The sequence below is a fragment of the Lepisosteus platostomus genome, chromosome 6 (genome assembly GCF_059453375.1).
Source record: "Lepisosteus platostomus isolate fLepPlt1 chromosome 6, fLepPlt1.hap1, whole genome shotgun sequence".
Classification (NCBI taxonomy): Eukaryota; Metazoa; Chordata; class Actinopteri; order Semionotiformes; family Lepisosteidae; genus Lepisosteus; species Lepisosteus platostomus.
The window spans coordinates 9543992-9566911 of record NC_142616.1 but is presented as its reverse complement, the minus strand read 5'-3'; the positions used below and the strand labels follow the sequence as shown (position 1 = coordinate 9566911).

The following is a 22920-nucleotide window of genomic DNA, read 5'->3' as shown; positions in this document are numbered from 1 at the left end:
TTATAGATAAATGGTCTGTGGCACTGGGGTTTCATTTTTTTATTGTTTTTAAAGAATTCTCTCGCACAGCTGGAGAAACCTGTTTGTTGATAGATATCTCTGAAGAATGCCATATCGATGTGCTGTATGGTTCGTTGGCTTTCTGCAGTGGAAAGACGCGCAAATCCAAATGTTTCCACCTCTGGTGGAGATTCCTCACGCTGAGATTCCTCCGAAATCGCAAGAAGTGCTCAGTCCCTCGGGGAAGGAAGTGTTGAAGAGAATTGTTTTGCGATTAGACGTTGCAAACATTAAGCCCCTCCCCCCGGTTTAAGCAAGGAACTGGATTTTCGGGTTATGTTGAAAATACTTGAATCCTCTTACTTTTATTGTCTATTAAACGTTTGTTTTTTTTGTTCGTAAGATGGGTTGGTTTATCGTAACACTTTTTTCTTATTGTAAACGGGAGGGATGCCTTCAGCGCAACACGCAGTAAAAACACTGCTTTCTCAGATGACACTGCTATTTGTTATTATCTACAAATCGTGTACCGTTTCTGGGTGATTTCATAGTTAATTATGTCGGATGAGAGTAGTGTTGTCTGGAGCACTGGGAGGCTATAATTCTATGTATTGAGACACTGATTAGTAATCAATAGGGGACACATTTGCTGATGGGGACAAGTTAGTGAAGCTCGCCTCTGAATTGAACGCTCTGATCAATGTTAGCCGTCGGCTCGGTTTTACCATTAAACGCAGGTTTATTTATTGATAAATGGTCTGTGGCACTGAAGTTTCATTTGGGATTATTTTTAAACAATTCTCTCGCACAGCTGGAGAAAAAAATCAAGTGTGGGTTTATCTATTACTGTGAACAGGTAAACTACAATGCCATTTAAAAAATATATTCAGTTACTAGTACAGTACATTTTATCCACAATCCATGAATCCTGAGGCAATGCTTTCTTCCCATTACGCCTTGAAACGTCCCTGCCTTTGACATTAATGCAAATGCCCGTCTACAAATGAATGACTTGACAAAACTCTGGACCCAAGATAAAACAGGGCACTCATAAACTGTCCATTTCTGAGGCTGCGCAGTGCGTATTCAAAATGGGTCACCTGTAGCAGAGGAGCTGCCTCTGGCTAATGGCAACAAACAGTGTTTTCTCAGAATCTAAGATGGACACATGGGTCCCAGCGCTTTCACCAGTGAGGGAGTTCATTTAGTTTTTAATGTCCACTCGAAAAGCATTAAGCTCACTGCGAGGGAACAATGATTAAAGGATTCTAGAAACTAAGAAGCACGTTCAGCTAAAAAAGGGCTGCCCCCACTCCGGTCCTGGAGGCCCAGAGAGTTTCAGGTTTTCCTCCACCTGCGTCCTTAATGAGCTAATTGAACTCATAAGTTGTTAATCGGACAAATCGAAAGCTTGGCTTGCTCTTAAGAAGCTGGAGATGTAAATATAAAATCTGCTGAACGGTGTCTCCTGAGGACCGTAGTTGGTCTCTCCTGGATTAAGAGCAGTGGTTTTCAATCCTGGTCCTCGTAGAGATCTCCAGAACCTCCTGGACAGTGTCTCTTGAGAACTAAAGTTGATCTCTCCCGGTCTAGAGCAGTGATTCTCAATCCTGGTCCTGGTGGAGAGCTCTAGGACGTTCTGGACAGTGTCTCCTGAGGACTGGAGATGAGTTCTCCTGGTCTAGAGTTGTTGATCTCAATAATGCTCTCAGGAGGGACTACTAGAATCTTCTGGACAGTGTCTGTTGAGGACAGGAGTTGAGCTACCCTGGTTTATAGCTGTGGTTCTCAATCCTGTATCTGGTAGAGAGCTGTAGAACCTGCTGGACAGTGTCTGTTGAGGACTGGAGTTGAGTTCTCCTTGTCTAGAGCTGTGGTTCTCAGTACTGGTCCTGGTAGAGATCTGTAGAACCTGCTGGACAGTATCCCTTGAGGACTGGAGTTGAGTTCTCCTGGTCTAGAGCTGTGGTTCTCAATCCTGTATCTGGTAGAGAGCTGTAGAACCTGCTGGACAGTGTCTCTTGAGGACAGGAGGTGGGAGAGGACCATGTTCTAGCACCTCTGCCAGACACTCATTTTTCGGGAAATGAGAAGAAAAACAGGGGGAGCCGAAGCCTAGAGAAGAGCGGCTCTCTCATAAACAAAAACCAGAGGATCGGCGTGAACCGGTCAGCATGAACACCAGGAAGTCAGGCAACGAAGGGCTGGCTGGGAGAAGAGCTCTGGCAGCACTTCAGAGGTAACGCAATGCCAGGTTAATCATCTTGATGACAGCATTGGCCACTCCATGTAAGGGGAACAGAATCAGGAAATAATCCAAAGCCAAACTTCATTCCAGTCGGCTTCCTGTCTTCTCTGGTGTATCTGACCAGGTATAAATGCTACACAACTGGTTGTCCAGCAAACTGTGCAATCAATCTCTGAGTCATCCATCCTTGTGATTGAAGAAGGAAGGGGGGGGGCAGGGCACAGGTACCACAGCCTTCAGAAACACCCTGTCTACCACATCTCCATCTGTACAGTCACCCTGATTGCCCAAATCAAGCTGGGAGGTGTGGGATGATGGTCGTAAGTGGGAAAAAAGACAAGAAGGGCCAATCTAAAGCTACAGATGCAGCAAGTGCAAGGCCACTTTAGCGCTCACACTGACGCAAGGATAGGTACACCTCGTCCTGCAGGGGGCGCTGCGTCTGCAGGTGTTCCAGGTCTCCTCCAAACACCAGCCCCCGAAGAGCTGGGAGGAGCTGTTGACTCTGTCCCATATAACCTGGGACCCAGCAATCCATGCGCCGGGAGAGCCAGTCCAGGTTTTCAGGCCTGCTGGGTTTTTAACAAGCTCACCTAGCTCGTTATGGGTTTAATTGGAGCAGTTTAAGGGCTTTTCCCAGCCCTTCAGGTACAATGTCCCTTTGCCACAGCTCTGCAGGACTCAACGTGAACTTGAGGCTGGACGTTGACGTTGACTCCTGCAGAGCTGTGGCAAAGGGGCATTGTTTCTTGTATCGCAGGCAGGATTCCTTGCCGGGGAGGGGAAATCAGAAATCCTTCTGTTCTGAAAAAAAGAATACTGACAGATTTGTTCTTTTCTTCGAATACGTCTACCACCGTCTGCCCTCCAGAGTCCTCTCCCGTGTTACACCCGTCTCGTACTGCCCCGCCCTCCCTCCCACTCTCAGGATTCACCCCACCTCCCATGTGTCCCTCCTGAAGCCTTACCACAGATCTCCACTTCCTGGACGTCAACCTCATCCGCCTCCCGCCCCGACTAATGGACTAATGGACGGCTCTCCCACCTGGACCGTGAATAAAATCTTGGGCACCCGATGGCGTAGAGGCGCTCGCCAGTTTTTGATTGACTGGGAGGGTTATGGTCCTGAGAGACGTTCCTGGGTTTCTGAAGCGGACATCCTGGATCAAAACCTCATTCGGGACTTCCTTCACACCCATCCCACTCTGGCTACTGGGTCGTCAGGAGCCGACCCTGAGGGGGGGGTACTGTGACGCATTCCACTCGCGTCTAATTCCCATCTTGCATTCCCACGCGCACACCCTTTAACAAACGCTCACGCCGCAAATAATGCACCTGTCACCGTGCACCTGTCCCCTCACACTAGCTCTCCTCTTTTCTCACTTCCCTGCTCACTATTGTGGAAACTCATCGAGCTCCCAAGTGCGCGTTATTCTCTTGCTTAACTTCGGTATTTGATCTCCTAGCCTGCTCCTCGTTTTCAACTTTGTCTTGTGATTTGGATTGTTGCGTCCTCGTTGTCTCTCCGTGTTCCGACCTACTCGCCTGCTTCCTGGTATTCGTTCTTCGCCTGGTGATTTGGATTGTTGCGTCCTCGTTGTCTCTCCGTGTTCCGACCTACTCGCCTGCTTCCTGGTATTAGTTTTTGCTTGGCGATTCAGCTTAGTGTTTTTCTTTGTCTCCTGAGTCCTGCACAGGATCCATTCACCCTATCAGCCCCATTCTGACAATAGAAGCTCTCAGGGCAGGAGCTCTGAGGGAAGATGGGATGCCTTGCACACCACTGGGTTAAACTCAAAACCAAAGTACAGTGCAGTAAAGGCCAGTGTCATCATAGTGAAAGCACAGTACAGTGCTGTAAAGCCCAGTAAGATCAGAATAAAAGCACAGTACAGTGCAGTAAAATGCAGTGAGCATTTGTTAAAAGCACAGGAGAGTGCAGTAAAGCAGTAAAGCCTAGTGAGATCAGGGTAAAAGCACAGTACAGTACAGTAAAATGCAGTGAGCATCTGTTAAAAGCACAGTACGGTGCAGTAAAGCCCAGTGAGATCAGGGTAAAAGCACAGTGGAGTGAAGCCCAGTGAGATCAGGGTAAGAGTACTGCAGTAAAGCCCAGTGAGATCAGGGTAAAAGCACAGTCCAGTGCAGTGAAGCCCAGTGAGATAAGGGTAAAAGCACAGTCCAGTGCAGTGAAGCCCAGTGAGATTATTGTAAAAGCACAGTCCAGTGCAGTTAAGCCCAGTGAGATCATTGTAAAAGCACAGTCCAGTGCAGTTAAACCCAGTGAGATCATTGTAAAAGCACAGTCCAGTGCAGTTAAGCCCAGTGAGATCATTGTAAAAGCACAGTCCAGTGCAGTGAAGCCCAGTGAGATCATTGTAAAAGCACAGTCCAGTGCAGTTAAGCCCAGTGAGATCATTGTAAAAGCACAGTCCAGTGCAGTGAAGTCCAGTGAGATCAGGGTAGCATAGCAGAATGCTCTGGTGCCCATTGAAATTGGGGTAAGGCACCGAGCAGTGTGGGGAAACCGCTGTTGCAAACTGTGGGCTATGCAGACGCACCATGAAAGAGTGGGACAAGCACTGGACCATCGGCAGGACACCCCCAGATGAAAACTGCCCCCAGGGATTGTCTGCAATGGAGACGCAGAAGCCCCCTCACTCGTTTACTCACGAGCGCACCTGCACGTCTAAGGAATGACAGGAACGTGTTAACTGTCTCCCATTCCGATGGGAAACAGGCGGCAATTCCTTAGAGCTGGTTTCAAAGTGAAAGAACACGCTAGGCAAGCTGCTTGGATTACTGGCCTTAACGACAGAAGCGGGCGTGTATCCGCGCCAGTTTCACTTGGCACGCTCTGGCCCCTGAACCCCCCCCCGGGGCAAGTGCCGTCAGAGTAAAAGAGGCGGGAGGTGGGGCAGTTCTAAGGAGCCTGTGAGACTGAGCAGTCTCGAGCGGAGGAAGGCCTGTGGAGAAAGATCTGAGTTCTGGAGGAAAGTGACAGCGGACTCCTTCAGCAGCGAGAGAGAGAAACACGAAACCAGAGGAGGCTCAGAGGCAGTGCACTCCAAACCGCGCACGGGGGAGGCCTTTCTTTACACTTAGAGATGGAGGGGTCTGGAACAAGCTGCCCATTGATGTTGTCAAGGGCTGGATGTCATGCTTGGAGCAATACATTATTCGCAGCTAATAGTGCTGGAAGGGCCTCCCTTCGGTTGAAAACTTTCCTCTGTTCTCTGATGAAAGGCCACATGGTAGTGCCAGAATTGTGCCATCTTATCATTTGGCTCACCTTGGGATCGAACTCCATCTATACAATATATATATACTGTCTATTATATACTGTACTGTCCAGATTTCAGGGAGCGCAGCTTAACTAATTCTGGCCAGAATGTAACCAAAGTTACTCTGGGATGCAAACGAAAACCAAGGCAGTATAGGAGCGCTGTAAAAAGACCCCACCCTCAGCTAGGGCGGCGCTAAAGATCTGCCCCCCCAAAAAAAAAAACACTCACAATGGATGTCAAAGGCTTCATTGCAGACTTTTCCAAGAAAAAAAAAAACTGCAATAAACAGATACTCAGACCCCCCCTCAACCACCACTAACCCCCATGTAAGAATACAGCACACACTTTCCCAACCTATATGCTATATTGGTTAAATAATTCTTAAGCTAAATACTTCGCTCACAGGTGGCACAGAGCTTAGCTTTGCTGCCTCTCATGGGTGGAACCTAATCAATAGGGGACTGATTGGGTTCAAATCCAGGCATGGGGTGCTGTTTCGGTGGAGTTTGAATGTCCTCTCCTCCTTCATGTGGGTTTCCTCTCACAGTCCATAGACATGCTGGTAATTTAATTGGCTTCTGGGGAGAATGGGCCTGTGTGTGTGTGTGTGCCTCCCCTGTGATGGTTTGGCGTCCCATCCACGGTGTACCCAGCCTTATGCCTGTTGCTTGCTGGGATAGGCTCTGGTTCCCTCACAACCCTGTTCTGGATGACGTGGTTAGAAAATGGATAGATGGCCGTAATTTAGTAAAGGGGCTTTTGGCGCCCTCTGGTGGCAGATCTGCCACTATTGCAGTCTTTTCGAAGGCGAAGATGTGCTACAATGGCATTGCCACATGGCCGGTTTCAGGCAACCAGAGCGGAGTGCTTTCGCACCTAGTCCAGATACAGCTGTTCGTCGGCAGGAGGCACATCCAGTGTGAGACAATGTCCACAGGAAGTGAAACACTCCATGGCTTCCTGTATGTGTCCCATGCTCTAAGACAACACTGTGCAGCACAGCGTGCTCCCCTAGAGAAGGGAGTTTATTTGCCGTATGTACTGCACATGTACCATGGCACTCTTTTTCATGCTGGTCCCTCTGGACGTGCACAGTGCAATAGACAACAGAGGGCAGAACAATGAACACACGAGACAATGGTAGTCCAAGCCCACATTGCAGAGCGCTGAAGCACTGTGCCGTTCGCTGTTAATGACGGGCACTGCCGCACAGTAGAAGCTGCTCTTGCGCCTGGTGGCCCGAGCTTTAACACAGAAAGGGCCCTGCTAGCCAGAGCTGCCATTTGAGTTTGGAGCTGGACGGGCTGTGAGCTAGAGAATCTCTCCCGGTCTTCTGAGTGCTCAGGATGGGAGCCCTGGCGACTGGATTCGCCCAAGCGCTTGAAGCATTGGCTCCCCCTGGTGGCTAGAGCAGAGACGTGCAGGCTTACTGTCACTTTATAATAATAATAATAATAATAATAAACTTTATTTTATATAGCGCCTTTAAAGGTGGCTTCTCAAAGCGCTTTACAGGATGACAATAACAATAAATAAGAAGATTACAACAATAAATAAGAAAATTTCACAAGACAGGACACAATTATAATTACAACAATACAACAATAACAATAGAGGAGACCGTGGAAGATGGTATTAAGAAGAGCAGAGGGGTGAAGAATGGAACCAGTTAAGTAAAGGCTTTTCTGAAGAAGAAGGTTTTGAGTCTGGATTTGAAGGAGTTTAGAGAAGGTGACTCTCTAATATCCTTGGGCAAAGAGTTCCAGAGCTTGGGGGCATAGCAGGAGAAGGCCCTGTCGCCCATACAATGTAGACGGGCTTGGGGGACAGTAAGGAGGGCAGAATTTGAAGAGCGGAGGTTGCGAGGTGGGGAGTAGGGCGATAAAAGCTCATACAGGTATTGAGGTGCCAAGCCATGTAAGGCCTTGTAGGTGAGCATGAGGATTTTAAAGTCTACGCGGAATTTGACCGGAAGCCAGTGCAAGGACTCCAGGATAGGAGTAATGTGAACACTTGCACTAGACCTGGTCAGGATTCTGGCTGCTGAATTTTGGACATACTGCAGCTTGTTCAGAGTAGATTTAGATACCCCAGGGAGCAGAGCATTGCAGTAGTCAATTCGAGAGAATACAAATATGTTGATCAGCTTTTCAGCCACAGTTAATGATAGCATAGGGCGTAGTCTTGCGATATTTCTAAGGTGAAAAAAAGATGTTTTGACAGTATGCTGTACATGTGGGTCGAATGTTAAGCCAGAATCGAATATAACCCCAAGGTTTTTCAATTTTGATTGGAGCTCAAGTACAGAGCCATCTACAGACAGGGTTACAGGACTGGCTTACGAAGTTGATGGGGGGTACCAATAAGCATGACTTCAGTCTTGTCACAGTTAAGATGAAGGAAGTTTTGAGTCATCCAAATTTTTATGTCAGAGATGCAATTAGATAGAATAGAGACAGCCACATCAGTGTCGGGTTTGGTATGGATGTATATTTGAGTATCGTCAGCGTAAAAATGAAAGCTGAGGCCATGTGATCTTAAAAGCTGACCAAGTGGGAACATGTACAGTGCCTTGCAAAAGTATTCGGCCCCCTTGAACTTTTCAACCTTTTGCCACATTTCAGGCTTCAAACATAAAGATATAAATTTTTTATTTTATGTGAAGAATCACCAACAAGTGGGACACAATTGTGAAGTGGAACGAAATCTATTGGATTTTTGAAACTTTTTTAACTAATAAAAAAATGAAAAGTGGGGCGTGCAAAATTATTCGGCCCCTTTACTTTCAGTGCAGCAAACTCACTCCAGAAGTTCAGCGAGGATCTCTGAATGATCCAATGTTGTCCTAAATGACTGATGGTGATAAATAGAATCCACCTGTGTGTAATCAAGTCTCTGTATAAATGCACCTGCTCTGTGATAGTCTCAAGGTTCTGTTGAAAGCGCAGAGAGCATCATGAAGACCAAGGAACACACCAGGCAGGTCCGTAATACTGTTGTGGAGAAGTTTAAAGCCGGATTTGGATACAAAAAGATTTCCCAAGCTTCAAACATCCCAAGGAGCACTGTGCAAGCGATCATCTTGAAATGGAAGGAGTATCAGACCACTGCAAATCTACCAAGACCTGGCCGTCCCTCTAAACTTTCAGCTCAGACAAGGAGAAGACTGATCAGAGATGCAGCCAAGAGGCCCATGATCACTCTGGATGAACTGCAGAGAACTACAGCTGAGGTGGGAGAGTCTGTCCATAGGACAACAATCAGTCTTACACTGCACAAATCTGGCCTTTATGGAAGAGTGGCAAGAAGAAAGCCATTTCTCAAAGATATCCATAAAAGTCTCGTCTAAAGTTTGCCACAAGCCACCTGGGAGACACCCCAAACATGTGGAAGAAGGTGCTCTGGTCAGATGAAACCAAAATCGAACTTTTTGGCCACAATGCAAAACGATATGTTTGGCGTAAAAGCAACACAGCTCATCACCCTCAACACACCATCCCCACTGTCAAACATGGTGGTGGCAGCATCATGGTTTGGGCCTGCTTTTCTTCAGCAGGGACAGGGAAGATGGTTAAAATTGAGGGGAAGATGGATGCAGCCAAATACAGGACCATTCTGGATGAAAACCTGTTGGAGTCTGCAAAAGACCTGAAACTGGGACGGAGATTTATCTTCCAACAAGACAATGATCCCAAACATACAGCAAAATCTACAAAGGAATGGTTCACAAATAAACGTATCCAGGTGTTTGAATGGCCAAGTCAAAGTCCAGACCTGAATCCAATCGAGAATCTGTGGAAAGAGCTGAAAACTGCTGTTCACAAACGCTCTCCATCCAACCTCACTGAGCTCGAGCTGTTTTGCAAGGAAGAATGGGCAAGAATTTCAGTCTCTCGATGTGCAAAACTGATAGAGACATACCCCAAGCGACTTGCAGCTGTAATCGCAGCAAAAGGTGGCTCTACAAAGTATTAACGCAAGGGGGCCGAATAATTTTGCACGCCCCACTTTTCATTTTTTTATTAGTTAAAAAAGTTTCAAAAATCCAATAGATTTCGTTCCACTTCACAATTGTGTCCCACTTGTTGGTGATTCTTCACATAAAATAAAAAATTTATATCTTTATGTTTGAAGCCTGAAATGTGGCAAAAGGTTGAAAAGTTCAAGAGGGCCGAATACTTTCGCAAGGCACTGTAAATGCTGAAGAGCAAGGGGCCCAGTACTTTGGCTCCAGACTCAGCACAACCTCTGGGAAGGACATCAATAATAATAATTTCCTTACATTTACATAGCACTTTTCTGGACACTCCGGTCAAATCGCTTAACAGGTAATGGGGAATCCCACTACCACCACCAGTGTGCAGCCCCACCTGGATGATGCTCCAGTACTCTCACCACACACCAGCTCTCAGTGGGGAGGAGAGCAGAGGGATGAAGTCAGTTCAGAGACATTAAGTAGGTAGTTGCATCAGCAGGTGTAGGCTGCAAAGGAACAGGCAAAGGTTTATTCCATGCCGAAAGGAAAAACGACACAACATTTCAGCTGTGGAGCCTTCGTCGGGTGTGGAAGAATGCACCTGATGAAGGCCCCCCAGACGAAATATTCTTTCAGCATGGAAGAAACCTTTACCTCTTCATCTGGGAAGGATGGTACTGGAGGGGGGTTTAAGGATGAGTAAATCCCTTCTTGTTTTTCCGCATAGTTGATCCCTAAATTCCAGGGTGTTAAGTGTGTTGACGTCAGTAGCCAGCGCTGCCGACACAAGTCAAACACAGCAGTAACGGGTGAGTGAGCCCAGTGCTTTACCTTGGTTCAGCAAGCAAATGAGGCAATTATTTTCCTCTGATTCTGTCACGGTCATCATCCTTCCTCTAGAGGGCGCTCCTACTTTATTATTACGTGCACCTGTCTGGGCTCAGTACTGGCAGACAGACGTCTGCAGGCCCGCCTATCCACTGGGCTCAGGAGCAGCCCGAGGGCACAGGCCTTTTCCCCAGGCGTCCTGACCTCCCAGTGCGGAGCTCGGAGCACCTTGCTCCGTTATGGTTTCATTTTCCATGTTCCTGTATCCCTTTTCCCTGTCTTCGTCTCAGATTGATCTCTCGGCTCCCTGGACTTTGGACTGCGCCCTGTTTATTCCCTTTTGGACTCTGGACTTGTTCGCCTGCGCTCCCCCTCGCACCTGGATCGCCTCCGGCACCCTGTCCCCTGTCAGTCCTCCCATCCACTCCTCTCCGTCTTTTCCCTATTGTCCTTCTCCAGTCTCCTCCGGATTATACCGTCTGCACAGGGTCCTAAATCCGCACTACACAGGAGTCAGGAGTGGCTCCCGTGACGGATTCGTACAGAGATCAGGGCCAACAAAAGTAAAGTACAGTATGGCGAATAAAAAGCACTATACATTTATCCCCACTATACACGGTCCCCTCACACACAGCCAGACCACAAATCCAAAAATCAAATTTTATTTTCTATGGAAATAAATACAGAAATGTTTTTTCACAGTCAGTGCACAATAGAACAGATTGGTCAAAACCGCCATGTGCCCGTACGTGTTTCCCCTCCCGCGCCACTTTTCCTACACTCCACATCCGGCCTTTTCTTATGCCCCTGAGAAAGTCGGGATTGCGTTCCGGAAAGCGGGGGGGAGCGGGAATCTGGCGTTGTGGAGGCGAGAGCTGTGGGAGAATCGCCCGGATGTGCAAAGCTGTCTGGGAGGAATCGGAGCCCGGATCTTCAGGATAGAGCAAGCGATCAGGTGGAGACGCCAAACAAAACAGCAGTGTTTCCAATTTATATATTACCCCCCCCCCATGAGTAGCGCCAGTGATGATAGTGTAATGGTCACCCACACAGTACACTCAATCACACCCAAGGCTGGAGTGGAACTGTAGATTCCCACTTATTTGTCAGCGACTCCTGGGAGAGGCGGAGCCAGAAGAGAGCGAGATGCCCAGTCAGAAAGAAACTACTCTTTTGGAATCAAGTCCTTTTGTAACTTGGTTGGCTTTTTTTGGCTCAGACAACTCCAGCTTCTTTGCTCGAGCCATGTACCTGGTTTCACAGAGGATTCCGGCTGTGCAATCGCTTGCCCCACTCCTGAAGACCACCCCGATCGTCCCCGTTCTCTGCGTGTGTGTGTGGCTGTGCGTGCGTGTGTGTGTGTGAGTCCCTCCTCTCGTCAGCCACCACGCCCCCCTCTCTGAGTTTCAGCCCGGCGATGAGTTGGTCAGTCAGCCCGGCAGCCCCAGGCTGTGAGAATCAGCATCCCTGCAAGGAACAAGACGCAGGTGAAACCTTCGACGTGCCTCTGGGAAAGCGCTGGGAACGGCGTCTCTGCCGTGCTTGAACAGTGTGAGTGGATTCCCGGGGTGACAAGTGTGGGCGCCCCCTTGTTTGCTCTCCAGGGGTTAGAGAACGGCCACCCCCACAGAACGTTCCTGGTTGTGCTGCTCTGACGGTGACTTTATTAATAAATCTCGGGGTACACACATGATCATCCCTAGTGCTCCGGGGTTGTACTCCCTGATTGTGCTGCCCTGACTGTCAGTTTACTAATATAAATCTCGGGGTACACTCATGATCATCTCTAGTGCTCTGGGATTGTGCTGCCCTGACTGTCAGTTTACTAATATAAATCTCGGGGTACACACATGATCACCCCTAGTGCTCCGGCAATACAGTTCCTGGTTGTGCTGTCCTGACTCTCGGTTTATTAATAAATATCGGGGTACACCCATGATAGTCCCTAGTGCTCCGGGATTGTACTGCCCTGACTGTCAGTTTATTCATATAAATCTCAGGGTACACACATGATCATCCCTAGTGCTCCGGGATTGTACTGCCCTGACTGTCAGTTTATTCATATAAATCTCGGGGTACACACATGATCATCCCTAGTGCTCCGGGATTGTACTGCCCTGACTGTCCTTTTACTAATATAAATCTCGGGGATACACACATGACCATCCCTAGTGCTTCAGGATTGCACTCCCTGATTGTGCTGTCCTGACTGTCAGTTTATTATATTAAATTATATTAAATTTTGGGGTACACCCATGATCGTCTCTAGTGCGTACCTAATGTCTAAGTAGTGCTTATTTTGGAAGAGAAGCAAACAGGCCGGGTCTTACCAAGCGCCGTGATGAGGGAGGGCTGGATTGGACTGGCTGAGGAGGGTAGACTGTAGTTCAGCAGGCTGACCTTGTCTGCACTGAAGAAGCGGACATCAGGAACGCTGAAGCTGCCCCCTGTGAAGAAGGATAGGTGGGTACATTAGCAGAATTCCCCGGATCAACAGATACCAGCAGTTCCCCTGGTGTGCCCATTCTGTTCCGCTGCCTTGTGGGTCTGTGTTCCACAATTAATGAAAAGTGATGTTCTGGGCCAGTTGGTTAAAGATGGGCCAATGATCTCATTCAAACCATGGTTGGATCAGAGACAGGGAATGGAACTAAATGGAATGGAAGAAGCAACCACCCCTTCTTCTCCTCAATTTGATGAGCCCTAATGTTGTTTCTTGAACTGAATGTCCCATGCACAAAGCAATTCCCCACCCTTGCCTTCCTTTACAATCTACAGATTTCTTTCAGTGCTGGTAAACCATACTCCCATTCCAGAAACAAATCAATCCATGCCAAGTTTTTCTTTTATATTATTCGAATAAATTCAGCCATTGGCACCAGCTTGTCTCCGAATGGGGCAATGGGATGGAATATGCCCTCACCCCACCCTGGCTCCTATGCAATGACCTACAATCAAGCCACCCTGCAGTGGGAGCCTTGGTTAGTCCTCATGCGAACCCTAAAAGCTCCGTTCAGCTGGATTCGTCCCTGTCTTTGTTTTGCGCGAACAGGGACTTACCGGCTCCGATGGTCCCATTGGCCAGGTATATGTAGTACTGCGTGGTGGTGGAGATGTTCCACGCCACAAAGGAGCAGCTGATGACTCCTCCAATGTAGGATCCCACCACAGTGTTGATGTTGTCCTGCATGAGCGAGAGAGAGAGACAGCATGCGACACTGACATCATGACCATAGCTCGCTTATGAGGATCTTCCCCCCCACCCATAGGCCACCAACCCCTCACTGGCGAAAGTGGGAGCTCTTAGGTTTGGGGTTATGGGGTGGGGCTGGGGGGGCAGTTCTGGTGAAGAGGAGCAGTATCGGGGATCTGTGCTGAGCTGTAAGGCTGCTTTAGGAGCCTAAGAAACTTCTGTACATCCCATGATGCTGGGGATCACACCACCCTCTCCCCTCCCCCCTGCACCCAGATGTGGATAATTACCGTGGGCAGCAGATTCATGCTGCTTCCTGTGAAGTTGGCTCTTGAGACATAGACGTTGGTGCCGTTCAGAGCACAGATATAGACCTCACTGTTTACCTGAGGAGACACAGAAAGCACACACACTGCTCAGACCACATCAATTCCTCTTTCCTTCTCTGCTGCTTATAACCAACAGCTATGTCACCCTACAACCCACTGAAGCAGGTGTGACTCTGGCCAGTACCTGGATGGGAGACTCCTGGGAAAGTGAAAGTGGTGTTTGTTGGACCAGAAGGGGGCGCTCACCCTGCGGTCTGTGTGGGTCCTAATGCCCCAATATAGCTATGGGGACACTATACTGTAAAAAAGTCACCGTCCTTCAGAGGTCCTGACTGATTTTTAATGTGGTCATTTCCAATCCCAGGGCATTTCTTGAAAACAGTAAGGGTGTTACCCTGGTGTCCTGGCCAAATTTAACCCTGGTCTTTACCAATCATTGCCTCCTGATAATCATCCAGGTGGGGCTGCACACTGGTGGTGGAGGAGGAGAGGAGTCAGGGTGTTGTTATTTGCTATTATTGTGTGTTTATTACTGATGGATTCTCTGATATCTCCTCTCTCTTACTGTGTCTCCTGTCCTGTTGTGTGTGTTCATTACTGAGGGATTCTCTGTTACCTCCTCTCTCTCACTGTGTCTCCTGTCTTGTTGTGTGTGCTAATTAATGAAGGATTCTCTGTGATCTCCTCTTTCTCAGTCCTAGTGGGTACCTTACCGTTCCATTGTCAAGAGAGAGTCCAAAGCTGATGTACCCCACAGACTGCCCGCTGATCTCGAACTGGAGCCCCTGATCACGTGTTTCCACCAGACGGGAGGACATGAAGAAGCACCCCGAGGTGACGCCGGGGGTGCAGTTTGTGGGACTGCTCTGGCAGGCTTTCTGTGTACTGCAGCCCACCTTGGAAATCGTCAGCTGCCCCAGGGGAGAAAACATTACATTAGAACAGCCCCCCACTGTACTTGGGCACAAACCGGCATGAACTCGGGGCCCTCGGGGCCCTCGGGGCTCTCGGGGCCCTCGGAGCCCTCAGCCAAGAAGAGCATCTTTGGCTGCAGATTGTCTTTACAAATGGAGGGTAAGATGTGACCTGCATCTCACTTGAGAGCACCGGCGTGCCCTGATTCTCAGTCCATGTCAGATTGACAGTCTGCTGAAGCTCAGCAGGTGTGAGCCTGGTCAGTACCTGGATGGGAGACTGCTGCAAGGGTGCTGCTGGAAGAGGTGTTAGTGGGGCCAGTAGGGGGCGCTCATCATGTGGTCTGTGGGGGTCCTGTCAGAATAGTGACAGGGACACTATACTGTATAAAAGGCAGTGTTCCTTGGATGAGACTTAAAACTGAGGTCCTGACTCTCCGTGGTCATTAAAAATCCCAGGGTGTTTCTTGAAAAGAGCAGGGGTGTAACCCCAGTGTCCTGGCCAAATTTCCCCCTGGTCTTTACCAATCATGGCCTCCTAATAATCCCCCTCTCTGAACTGGTTTCATCACTCTGTTCTCCTCCCCACTGAGAGCTGGTGTGTGGGGAGAGTACTGGAGCGTCATCCAGGTGGGGCTGCACACTGGTGGTGGTGTAGGGGGGATCCCCATGACCTGTAAAGCGCTTTGAGTGGAGTGTCCAGAAAAGTGCTATATAAGTGTAAGCAATTTATTAATCACTCTAGCAGACGAACAGAGGAAGAGAGATCAGACAGTGTGGAGTTCTGCATGCAGGGGTCAGATACACCTCAGTAGAAATTTAAGAACCCCTTCAGGGGCTACAGGAAGAACTTCCTGGAGGTCACCGCAGCTCCAATGGGGTTCGCAGAGCACTGACCGCTGGAGGGGTGCAGGGAGGGGGGGGTGAAGGAAACTGAGCGCCAGACGTCTGGAAAGAGAATTAACTACCCCCCTGCGGGGCATGAAGTGGTGCAGACCTTGGGGGTGTGGGATTGGTTTCCAACCAGGCAACACCGGGTGCGGGCTGCATGCTGGCGCTCGAGCGCCGCTCAGCTCCCACTCGTCAGAGGAACGGGCGAGCCTGGAGACGTCCTACGCCGACCTCCCCCCCCCGCCGGCATGGTCTCGGACTTACCGGGGCCGCAGTGGTGGAGGTGGCGGTGGTCGCGCTGCTGAGGGTGGAAGCCGTCGCGTTGGCGGTGGAGTTGCCCGTGCTGGCGCCACTGGAGGTCGAGGCAGTGCTCGGCGTCGCCGTAGTAGACGTCGACATGGCCGTGGACGAGCTGGCGGTGGTGCCAGTCGTGGTGGCGGTGCTGGTGGCCGTAGAGGCGGCCGTGCTAGTGCCAGTGACCGCCGCGGTGGTGCCAGTGGCCGCCGCGGTGGTGCCAGTGGGCGCCGCGGTGGTGCCAGTGGCCGCCGCGGTGGTGCCAGTGGGCGCCCCGGTGGTGGCAGTGGCCGCCCCGGTGGTGGCAGTGGGCGCCGCGGTGGTGCCAGTGGCCGCAGTGGTGGTGCCAGTGGGCGCCGCGGTGGTGCTGCTCATGCTGGGAGCCGCCGTGGTCGTCGGGATGCTGGTGCTGATGCTGGTGTAGGGCGTCGTGGTGATCACTGTGGTAGTGTCGGTGTCAGGAGCGGTTGTAGTCGTGTCGTCAGCTCTACAGCTCATAATCCCGCTGACGAGACAGAAGACGAGCACATCTCTGACCAGCATCTGAAAGACAGAGGAACGGACATGGAAGAGGGGAGCCCAGCCTGATGTCTCCATGGCCACAGGTAATGAAGGTGGTGTTCTCTTTTACCGGAGGCCGGGAACAGGGAACAGGAAGGAGCTGGAGAACTGAGCAGCGGAGCCCTGGAGGGAGGGAGACTGATGGAGGAGTCCAGACTGACCTCCAGCCATCTCTAGCTCTTCAGCCGGGGTCATCGGCAATGTTCCCTCGAATTTCTAAAGTTGTGCAATTTTTTCCCCAGTGACAAAAACATGTGTGCACTAAATGGAGTGTACATAAAATTGTAAGCCTGAAATGATTTTTTGTTCAGATTTCTCGCAACGGAACATATATCAAATTATGACTTTTCCGGAGCGGCAGCTTCTACCATTTCGGCAAGCCATTCCACTCGAAATGAACGTGCAGTTCTTTTGTGCTTAACGCCCGTCACCTCTTCCGACACAGAGAATCAATATTTTTAGTCTTTCAATCAAATACACTTTTAAGCGGGTAATACAAATTTGAAAACAATGAGTCTACGTTCCTACGATTTCAAGGCTCAACGATGCACACTGTGCAAACTGGAAAAAGGAAAAGGCTGTTTGTTGTGAAGCAGAGAGAGCTAAAAGACGGGGACAGCGACTCCATGAGCCCGGTCATGGAGACTGAGTGAGCCGAGAGGTACGAGACGACGAGAGCAAAGATACCGCTGATCGAGTAGCAATAATAATGCACACAGCCGAGCTGGGCCTCTTGCAGCCAGTCTCCTGTGGTCAATCTAGCATTTTTCAATTGAAGACCGTGTTTGTTTTATTATTATCATATTCTGGGGGGGAATTAATTTTTTTTATTTCAGAGAACAAAACAAAACCATTTTACATATAAACCACCATTATTCAGCCTTACATCACGGGCAAAAATTCCTGTTTGTTCCCGTAGTATTTTAACAATTATATAACTTATTCAATTTCAGTTATTTTGTATCTCAACAAAATCGGACCTTAAAGGTTCAAAGTACTGAACCCATCTAAACCAATATTTGACTTTTTTTTTTCATTTGTAATTTTAGTGAAAATGTTATTTTTTCCATGATATATATATATTTCCTTAATTAATTCAATCCAATTATTCATTGTTGGTAGATCTGTGAGAAGCCACTTTCTTGTTTTAGCTTTCTTCCCTGCTGATATAAGGATTCCGAACAAGTATTCGTCAGTTCCCCTCCAATCAAAATCCAGTTTACCAAAATATAAAGCGTCAAATGTAAAGGGTGCATTCCTTTCAGATATAGTTTCTCATGCAACTCCTTCCAGAAAAGCCTTATTTTAGGGCAGTTCCAGAATAAATGCCAATGATCACCTTGGTTTTCCTCAGTATGGTGCGCCTTCTGACCCGGAGTAATGAAAAATCAAACAATGTTTTTCCTGCAAAACTCTCTCCATAAGTGCAAGTTAGTACATCTCCATCGAAATTCACAAATTTCAAGCCACTCTTCATTCGAAATTCTAACTTCACTTTCTTTCACCCATTTATCTTTTACATACTCTGTAGAATATGATTTCTTTTCCATAAATCTTTTATATAATCTAGATATAATACCTTTACCCGATTCTGATTTGTAGGCTTCTGAAACTATTTTCGCTACCCCATCATTAACAATATCTTAATCTCCCCTTATAATCTTCTTATTAAAATAGAGGGGGAATTTAATTTTTTACACACAGTTCAATTTCCTCTGTGCGCTGATTTCCTCACCAGTGTGCGCGCACACGCGCATGGCCTAGAGGGAGCATTGGACATCGGCCAGGGCTCTAGCCTAGACAGGGGCTCACCAGGTTAAGGCACACTGGTGGTGGTAGTGGGATTCCCCATTACCTGTAAAGCGCTTTAAGTGGAGCGTCCAGAAAAGCACTATATAAATGTAAGGAATTATCATTATTATCATTATTATGAAGAGATGAGCCTATAATAAGCCTTTACCAGAGGTCTTGCCACGCCTGGCCACCTCTGGAACTGATTCACTCCTGTGTGATGACGGAGCTCACAATAGGGACCACAGAACAAAATCAGACATTGCACAGCAATGTTTTGTCGGCTCCCATAAAAGAAAAGATACCCATACTTATCAGCCGGCACTCATGGAAATGCATCATGTAGCATAGCAATGACCTGAAGCACATGGCTAATAAACCAAGCAGATCATCGGTGGGGGGTAGGCTAAAGTCTAAGACCGACCAAGTCCATCGCCAGATTTTAATCCCGCTGAGCTGCATTTCACATGCAGAGTGAAAAAACTTAAGGTGCCGCACTTCGAAAAGAGGCAGGAACTCAAGCAGGCTGCAGTCAAGCTTCGCTGATTACAGAGTATGCTGAGTTATTGAGGAGCAGACCTCGTGCAGTTATGGCTTCATACTGATACGGAATGAAATTGAAATTTTTACACTCCGAAGTGTAGTGAAATACTCATGGTCACTTCAAATCACTGGGTTGAACACAAAGGAGGTTTCTCTCCGATGCAATACTCTATTGCCACATCCACAAAGTTGACTGGAAGTTACTCCAGTGCAGCCCAGACAGAAAAAAATACAGCGATAACAAGAAGACACAAAACCAGTTACACAAAAAACACATATGACACTTCCACATATAACGTGCCCACTTCTGAATCAATGCGCCATCCGAGATCTACATGGTGCCCCAGTGCGCTCTAGAGAGATTCAGTTTCCAACCCAAGCAGGACTACAACTGGCGCTTTGAAACCTCCTCCCCAGAAAGAGAAGTTTTAAAAAGGAAATCGAGGGATGGCAGGGGTTTGTGGACACGTTTTCTTAGCTTTCCAGTGCGTGCAGTTGTCCTAAACGAAGGTGACAGAGGGAAGATCGCAGCCAGTGATCTTGGGTGCTGCTCCAGTACGATCAAAGGTTACCATGGGATCACCCAATAAAACACACACTCTGTGCGAGGCGGCGCGGCGGCTCTGTGGCTCAGGATCTGCGCCTGTGGCTGGAAGGTTGCCGGTTTGAATCCTGTGGCCACCCTCCCGGACGAGCACCCGGCTGCCCCGCAGAGAATCTTCTGAGGTCTTCTGAAACCTCTTTTGATCGGGGCATGTTTCACTTTGACAATGTGTGTTGTGAAGAGCAGATTCTGTTGGTAACCAAATTTTGAGGGCATGATACCTCAAACACACATCTGAATGTCATCTCATTTATTGGAACTCCTGACTCTGATTACCGACTGGCCGGAAAATCCGTGGTCTTTCCCGAACGCGCGTCGCCCCGCACGTTTTGGGGGGGAAGCGGCCGGCGGCAGAGACTGCGTGAGGGCAGGCCGCACAGCCAGCGCGACTCTCGGACGAGCCCGAAAAGAAGGCGAACAGCTACGCAGGGGGGAGGACCCTCCTTATCCAGGAGGGGGGTTCTCTTACCTTTGCAGCTCGATGGTGGTACTTCTCCTGATCCTGTAGTGTACTGTCGGACACAGACCAAACCCCAGTTCTGCCAGCTGGATCCCCGGGCCTGTGTTTTTATATAAGCTCGGCGTGCGACATCCCCCTGCGCTGTCGAGAGTGATGTAACGTGGTTGGGAGGGGGGGGGCGTCAGCCAATGGACTGGAGACCTCCCTTCGAGTTCCCACGGCAACCGCACGCTAACACACCGGGGCGCGGACGCAGGGACAATGACAGGGTGGTGGTGAGAGGACAGGTCGGGTAACAATTGTTTCTGCGATTTCTCTTCCCCCAGTGTTCCTCTGCATGCCTTGCCATTGTGCCTCTCCTTGGCGTGAAGTAACCGTTGGCAACTGCACCACTGCACACAACACTGGTGCCGCCGCCGCCGCTGCGGTGGAATGACACGAGATGATTCCGGAGCAAAGCGGCTACCGGTCCACTTAGGGTCCCGGTAGTTTATCAGCGCCTGTAGAGGCTGCCTGTACGAAGCACCCCGAAATGGACCTGGCAATACTGGGGTATTGTATTGTGACCTTAACCCCAGTATTCCCTGTTATTAATTATAGACCCCCCAATCCTGGTCCAAGATGGGTCTGGCACCCCTCCAGTTTGCTTGTTTGGCCCACTCAAATATTTTCCAGCAATTTGAAAAACGGTGAAATATTACCAGATGTTGTCGATACTCCTCCTTTGCCCACAGATGTATTAGCAGCTCCCTAATTTTTGTGTAGCAAAGCTGTACCTCAGTGAACTGGGAAGAAGAGTCACCTCCTCCTGTGACGTACCAATCGGGGTGCCTGCCCGGAGCGTACCCCAGCCCTCACACTTGTTGGCACCTGAAGGAGGCTGCAGGGCCAAAACGTTGTCTCTTTTCTTTCCCTTTCAGCAGGGAACGAGCCTTTACCTGCTCCTTTGCAGCTACGCACGCCGACGCGGCTCCCTGCTTGAACTTGTTCTAACCCTACTGCCCCCCAAAATCGAATCTCTTCTCACACTGCCCCTACAACTCTTTACAGAGATCCCAGCCATTACCTTCTCCCTCATCATAACTAAACCCACACCCTGGCTCGGACCCTGATCCCCATCGTCCTGGCCCAGTCCTATCCCCAGGAAAGCCCTCTCACTGAGCCGTACTCCCCTCCTGGCTCGGGCCCCAGGCCTAACATCAGTGTGACATTTTGGTGAACAGAGGGGCGCTCTCCGAAATTCGTTCGAAACGAAACTGGACCGGGACTGGACAGCCCTGCTGCAGACACACTGACTGACCCCTCCAGGACCGGGACTGGACAGCCCTGCTGCAGACACACTGACCCCTCCAGGACTGGGACTGGAATGTCCTGCTGAAGACACACTGACCCCTCCAGGACCAGGACTGAGCTTTGATCAATGGTCTTGATTGTTTCCCACTCATACTTTTTGATTTGGGGAACATGTCAAACTCCGATGGCCAGAGATGCTCAGGTATAAATCGCGGAAATGCTCAGTTGACACCCCAGGTAGGGTTAGGGTTAGCATTTTGCTCTGCGCTGAAACACCCCAGACTCACCCCAATTTACGGGTCCCCCTAAGGTCCATCAGTTCTGAAGCCTGGGAAAGTATGAACCCATTTACCAAGAGCTTTAAACATGGGGACCCCTTAAGAGCTGGAGGACATTCCTACCGCTACAAACAACCTCTAAACTGCTTCATCTACCACATCACCTGCCTTGTTAATGCAAACGGAAGGGCTTTAGAACTTGGTGACCTGAAAAACCTGTTGGACCGGGATTTGCCAGGACCAGGGCCGGAGATCCCCTATTTATAGAAACACACACAGGTGATACGGGAGGTCTGAGAGTAACCCGACTCTCCCCCCTTGTCTAAAAACCCCCTTGTGTCCGGACTGTGAGTAACTCTTGTATTGTATTGTATGTATTGTACTATTACTATTATATTATTATATAATTCGTTACACTGTGCTGTGTTGTGTGTGTTAAGCTGCTGTTGCACTGCAATTTCCCTCACGGGATCAATAAAGTATCTATCTGTCTAAAACATCAGCTCCCCCAGACAGGGACTGCGGGAGACTCCTCCACTCGGAACGCAGGATCGGGTGTTTCCCGGGACACCAGTTTTGAAGTTTCGGAAGCCAGAGGGAAACGCGAGTGAAAGCGAGAGTCCAAATCGCCCGGGCCCAAGAATTATCGTGCCCCCCAAAAAATAAAGCGCCGGGATCTTTTAGTTGAAGAACTCGGACCCGTCTCGCTCCCGAGAGAAAGCCTCACCGGTGCGGCTGGTGAGCGATCGGGTCCAGGCAGTGCAGAAACAAACACGGCCAGGGGAAGGGGGAAGAGGCTATAATTATCTGCGCTGGGGCCAGTAATTAACAGGCCGAGCCGCTGACGTAAAGGGGACAATTTCACTCGATGACGTGAAGCTGTCGTGACTCGGCATGTTCCCCCTCGAGTCAGAAACGGACGGGCTAGCGGAATCGGACGTTTCCTTCTGTCCACGTGCTGGGTGAACTCGTTCCAGGGGTCACCAGAGCCATCCAAAAGGGAGAGCGATACGTCAGAGTTTGAACAGAATTGAAGGGTGGGAATCGGAGGGGGCTGGTCTTTTGTATTGGTTTTTTTCACTCATTGATCCAGCCAAGGAAACATCTGAAAGCCTCTTATTTCTTGACCTGTCTCTGGAATGTGGGGTACTCCCGTCCCCACCCACCCCCCATAACAGACATAGCTTGGAAACATCAGTTAAGCCAGACAGGGTGGTTTTAGAAGGCTGAGAAACTGAATTACCCGGGGATTTGCAAAGGCAGTACCGCTACCTCCTTAACCACCATGCCTCCTGCTTAAAACTGGAAACCCAGTTCAAGAGTACTTTACACAAAGAGCGGTGGGAGTGTGGAACAATCTGCCCAGGCATGTTGTGCACCTAGTTGAGGTCCTCCAGTCAGGACAGGAGGCTCTTTAGGCAGAGTGGTGG

General features: G+C 49.2%; 1 protein-coding gene across 1 annotated transcript; it reads right to left on the bottom strand.

Moving 5' to 3' along the window:
* Positions 1-10985: 10985 nt before the first annotated feature.
* On the bottom strand, positions 10986-20036 carry LOC148660082 (uncharacterized). The gene is made up of 7 exons (XM_088634103.1): positions 19929-20036; positions 15931-16503; positions 14575-14772; positions 13823-13918; positions 13400-13523; positions 12670-12786; positions 10986-11806 (listed from the first exon to the last, which is right to left on the bottom strand). The coding sequence occupies exons 2-7, from the start codon at positions 16501-16503 to the stop codon at positions 11766-11768; spliced, it is 1149 nt and encodes a 382-aa protein (XP_088490229.1). The 5' UTR covers positions 19929-20036; the 3' UTR covers positions 10986-11765.
* Between the last annotated feature and the right edge of the window lie 2884 nt (positions 20037-22920).

What these genes read in the sequence shown, in the direction of transcription:
- LOC148660082 (XM_088634103.1), bottom strand. Translation starts at nt 16,503, where the DNA reads ATGCTGGTCAGAGATGTGCTCGTCTTCTGTCTCGTCAGCGGGATTATG. An exon ending in CCTCCACCACTGCGGCCCCG is followed by an intron (nt 14,773 to 15,930) that starts GTAAGTCCGAGA and finishes CCCCTGGGGCAG; the next exon opens with CTGACGATTTCCAAGGTGGG. An exon ending in TCTCTCTTGACAATGGAACG is followed by an intron (nt 13,919 to 14,574) that starts GTAAGGTACCCA and finishes GTGTCTCCTCAG; the next exon opens with GTAAACAGTGAGGTCTATAT.